The sequence below is a fragment of the Acipenser ruthenus genome, chromosome 22 (assembly GCF_902713425.1).
Source record: "Acipenser ruthenus chromosome 22, fAciRut3.2 maternal haplotype, whole genome shotgun sequence".
Classification (NCBI taxonomy): domain Eukaryota; kingdom Metazoa; phylum Chordata; class Actinopteri; order Acipenseriformes; family Acipenseridae; genus Acipenser; species Acipenser ruthenus.
In genome coordinates this window covers 28,425,747-28,430,727 of record NC_081210.1, presented here as the reverse complement: position 1 = coordinate 28,430,727, position 4,981 = coordinate 28,425,747, and the positions used below count along the sequence as shown (strand labels likewise).

At 39.2% G+C, this 4,981-nt stretch overlaps 1 protein-coding gene across 2 annotated transcripts; it reads left to right on the top strand.

Annotated features, from left to right (window-relative positions):
* The first annotated feature begins 166 nt into the window (after positions 1-166).
* On the top strand, positions 167-3,038 carry LOC117431251 (copper transport protein ATOX1-like). 2 transcript variants are annotated; one of them, XR_004664099.2, is made up of 5 exons: positions 170-498; positions 928-1,003; positions 2,092-2,236; positions 2,616-2,663; positions 2,781-3,038. XR_004664099.2 is itself a non-coding variant. In XM_034926663.2 (4 exons), the coding sequence occupies exons 1-3, from the start codon at positions 493-495 to the stop codon at positions 2,214-2,216; spliced, it is 207 nt and encodes a 68-aa protein (XP_034782554.1). In that variant the 5' UTR covers positions 167-492; the 3' UTR covers positions 2,217-2,236; positions 2,781-3,038. The 2 variants fall into 2 exon arrangements, 1 of the variants encoding a protein (XP_034782554.1); XM_034926663.2 differs by lacking the exon at positions 2,616-2,663 and having other exon boundaries at positions 167-498.
* The last annotated feature ends 1,943 nt before the right edge of the window (positions 3,039-4,981 follow it).

Genomic DNA, 4,981 nt, shown 5'->3' with positions numbered 1-4,981 from the left:
GTGTTTTCATGATAACCCGTTTGTTTGCATCACAGTGCCCCTGGCGGAGGTAAAGGGGACAGAACCACGAAGTGAAATTCAACCATTCGATTACCAGCGACACCCAGTGGCGGAAAAGCGCAGTGCAACCATTATCTGGAGGCGAGTCAGAGTAACGCGAGAGGGTACGGGACTCACACACACACACACACACACACAATATATATATATATATGTTTACTTATTTTTTCTCAGAGGAATTGCGTTTGGTTTTGGAGAGATAGTTCGCTTAATCAGTTATTATAGTATTTAGAAACTATCTGGCCACTGTGTATATATTTAAATAATAAACTCTGTAGAACTGAGCACATTTCGTGTAGAAATTATTCTGGAATTGATAGATTGTCCCTTAAATATAATCTGTGGAGTTGCTGCAGAAATACTTTTTTTTTACTGGGAGAAGACAACTCGTCACGCAGAGTGAACTGGGCATTTGACACTACATTTTAAAACATGACTGTAAGTATAATAAATAAACAAATTATGAGATTTTCATAACAATTTTGCAGATTACAATTAATATGTTATATATTAATAACGCGCTTGTGGACTCTCATATTCCACGTCTATATATGACGTGTTCCAGTGTGCAAAAATCGGTACAATAAAACGAAACTGCACTCCTTTGGAATCCCGGAACAATTGTAGTTTATATTCTTTTTAATGTGGGAACACTGTTTATTGCTATTAATTTCATAAACGCTAATAATGCCTGGACTAGCCGGTTAACTGCTTTTAGCCACAGAACCGGAAATGACTATTTTTTCAATGCAAGTAAATTAATGAGGCGCCCAGTCGAGAACAGGCAGCCTTAGTGCATTACTGTTGTCTCATTTCACATTTTTACCAAATGTACTGCATGTTTTTTTTTTTTTTTTTTTTTTACAGAAACACGAGTTCTCTGTTGATATGACCTGTGAAGGCTGCTCCGGTGCTGTAACCCGCGTCCTTAATAAGCTCGGGGGTGAGTTCTGCACAGCATGCTGCATTGAATTATTTTAGATTAACATATATATTACCGATGGACACCTACAGCAGTGGAACGGATTGTTCTTGAGAATCTGCATTGCAAATCTGCATGCATTTTAACTATTCGAGGGTCAATATTTAAATAAGTGTACAAACAGTTACAGTTCACCTTTAAATAGCAATACCCTGTGTTTTGACTTGTTTACAGTACTTTAAACAAAATTGAAAGTGTTCAAACGTTTGCTTGTATTTTCTTACACTGTTCTAAAGTAAAAAACTGTTCTGAAGCTGCACATTCTTGAACCACATAACCTCTGAAACTCTTCTCTTTTGGGGGGGGAGGGCAGGGTGGTGGTGAGCTACCCCTCTGGCATGACAATTCCCCACTACTGTAAAATCAAAGGGTTTTAACCTTCCAGTCACTGAACTGGGGCTGTTCCGTCCTTGCCAATAAGGATATAGCTGACTGTCACAAGACTAGGCTGCTAGGAGCTAGGGTGGAGATCGCAGGAGGGAGCTGATAATTCAAATCATGTGACTGGTAAGAATCTAGATTACTGTGTAATGAGCCCTGGAGTATTCTGTGCACAGAATGCTAAAAGCTGAGTTTATTAATCAGAGTGTTACAGGGGGTTCCCAATGCTTGACCTGTCACCACTTGGGGTGCAGGGTGAGTCATGCAAGCGTGATTTGAGTCCCGTTCTCGTAGAGTTCAGGGATGGAAGTAAGACTCCTATGGCAGAGCAGTTTCACCCGTTCCAGGTTTTGATACGAGCTTGATCAGCCCCAGTGTATAGGTAACAAGCGGAGGTGTGTCAGAGTAAAACCAGGAATGGATCAAACTGCTGTGCAATGGGGGTCTTATTTCCATCCCTGGAGTTGCCGATCTTGGCTGCCTTGGTCTTATATAATTATTTTCTTGTACACCCGTATGGAATAAAATGCAATACCAAAACATGTGTTACAGGATGTGTATTCTTCCCCCTGTGGTTTGCAGCAGATGGACAGTAATTATGTTCGCACCTTAATAAGAAGCAGCGTTCTTCTTGAAGAGCCATATTCTAACACTGTATCTCTCTGCAGGTGTCCAGTTCGACATTGACCTGCCCAACAAGAAGGTTTTTATTGAGTCGGAGCACAGCGTGGACCTGCTTCTGGAAACACTGAAGAAGACTGGGAAAAATGCCACGTATGTCGGTGTTAAGTAGAAAACCTGCCATCAAAGAAGGTAAAAAACAATGGAGTGGAGTAGTTTACTCTGATGACCTTGTAATGAAAGCAGCTGTTTTTATTTATTTTGGATTATTTAATGTAGAAGCCACATGAGCTGCAGGCGTCTTGTTCACCAGGGTGTCCCAGGGGCGACCGTCACATACAAGCATACAGCAAGCACACAGTTTCACAATCCGTGTAATATTGTATTTGACTTCCCATCCAGTGCAATCACAAGGCAGGTTCAAATGATCAGATAACAATCAGAGTCATTCAGGGGGTGAGGAAAGGAAACGCTTTCCCTTGCAATATTACTTTGCACTGTAGGCTGTTAAGATTATCTGTATAGTCGGAGCCCCTCAAGTTCTGATACCGAGCCTGTGTTTCCTCTTTAGGGCACATCAGCGTAGAAGGTTGGTTCAGTTATCAAGCAACTGTCACAGGTACGGAGCCTAAAAGCTATTATGAACCAAGAAAACATTGTGGTGTGTTTTTTTTTTTTTTTTTTTTAAATCCTGTATACTACACTGGTAACAGTTGTCTTTATTCACCCCACCCAGGTATGCGACTCCGTTGGGAACTGAAGGAACATGAGCAGTAACATCAAATCAAACCTTCAAACACTGTTGAAATCATGGGGGCCTCTTCTGTTCTCTTCTGTCATTTTCTGTGCTTTGGGGATCCATTTGAATTTTTTATTTTTGGAAGTGTAAAAAAAGCTGTATTATTTAACTTCATCAGCCTTTAATATAATATCTCTATACCGTGTATACGTCTATGTTCCGATTCAATTAAACTGTGTACCATTGCATTGCGTACTGAAATGAAAGAAGTCCTCTCTCTGTTAAAACTATACAATTCATTTATATAATCAAAGGGAAAACGTTTCTTAGGTTCTACCAATCCGAGATCTTCCAAACAATACCCTTTTAATAAGTTTGGTATTAACCCATTAAGTGCCATTGTCCTCATTTGATGACAGGCTACTTTGTAATTTTTTGGGTCATTTTTCACCTTTCCAAATTGCCATATTTTTCAATCCCATTATTGTCAGAGGTACTTTTTTTCCCCCTCAACTCCTAAAATAACCACCAGAGGGCACTCCAGTTCTTCATCTTTTTTTTTTTTTTTTTTTAATTAAATCTGTTCGGTCTTCTGCATTACTCAAAACACCGTACGTGTGAGATGATGACGATGAGGTTTTAAAATAGGTGCCTGTCGATCCCTAACAGTAAAGTGCTGCCAGCCTGCCTGCTGCTTTTCTTCATCCTGCTCAAATGGCTAATGGAAATACAGATGTCTATTGCTCTCTTCTCTTCCAGTTTGGTTGCTTCACAGCAGCACCATTACTGACTCGTTGACTCATTGCTCGCTGATAAATCCCAGGTTTGGATTCTTACTAAGCCAGCTCTGGATTAACTTTATCTACAGCAGAGCCGTTGTGTTTTAGTTCAAACCGTCTGTATTTGAATTGCAGTAAATTGGGGCTAATGGCATCCAAGTGTAGTTGATTTAGTTTAAAGCAGTTCTCAATTGTCTCTAAAAGCAGCACACACCATGACTCTTGTTTAAGATCATGATTCTACAGTTAAATTGTGTTTGTTTTTCATAGAGAAAACACTCTCATCTTTAAAAACGCCTCAGGGAAAATAAAAACAAGAATGTGATTTGTTGGAAATCCTGAGGCTAGTTAAAAAATACTGAAATATGGTGCTGAAGTGTTTGAGTTTTTTGGTAAGCTTTGTCTTGGAAGTAGTGTGGCATGTATTATGTGGCAGGCTGCTGATGTAATAGTATGAATGGGACACTGCAGTATGGGAGAGGTGGTTAGAAGAATGCCTGTCTCTCTCTTTCTTTACATCCCACAGCTAGTAGGAAACCAAGAACACGCCCTGTATAAGTGGGAGGAATGTCTATCAAGCAGAGTCTTGCTGCAGTTAGTTTAAATCTGTGGACAACCAAAGAACAACTCAGATTAAAGGAAGCTCCCGAAATACTTTAAAATACAGACTGTAATGTAGTATTTAAAGTATATTAGAGAGCAGGGGTGGCCAGTCCTGGCCCTGGAGAGCCGCAGGGTCTTCTGGTTTTCATTCCATCTGAGTTCTCAATTACCTAATTGAACCAATTATATTCTTAATTGAACCAATTGTTTTCTTAATTGGTCAGCACCAACATGTTTCCTAGGTCTTTGGCCATTGATGATTTAAAGAGACTCAGAAAACCTGCAGGATTGTGGCTCTGTAGGACCAGGATTGGCCACACCTCTTATAGGAAATTCGTTGCAAAACGGCTCTATTTAAAGCAGTTAGTAGTATCTAGGACTGTTCTTGATACAGAAATTAATGATGTGTCACAGACTACCAGGATAACATAAATGTGACTTAACTGTCTAATAGACAAAGAAAAGGAGATGTGTTATATTTTATTGGACTGACTAAACAAAAATGAATCACAAGCTTTCAAGACCTCAAAGGTCTTTTATTCAGGTGAAAATAAGAAAAAAAATCTCCTTCTCTTTGTCTATCATCTCTGGATTAATACGGCTACCATTTCATCTGTCAATGTTTTAACTGTCTAAAATCCATAAAACATTTCTGTTTTTTTTCCTTTGTTAATTTGTTTGTTTTGAAGAATATGGGTGTGTCAGCAACATTCTGACCTTTCACTTTGAGAATGACTTTGAATGGGTAGATTTGAAGATACAAAACATCTATATATGTATGATATGTGCAAGAAATGATAACCATTTAAACAGAAC

Bases quoted from the DNA above. Each gene is read 5' to 3' on its own strand.
- LOC117431251 (XM_034926663.2), top strand. The intron at 1,004-2,091 runs GTGAGTTCTGCA...ATCTCTCTGCAG, and splicing joins CGTCCTTAATAAGCTCGGGG to GTGTCCAGTTCGACATTGAC.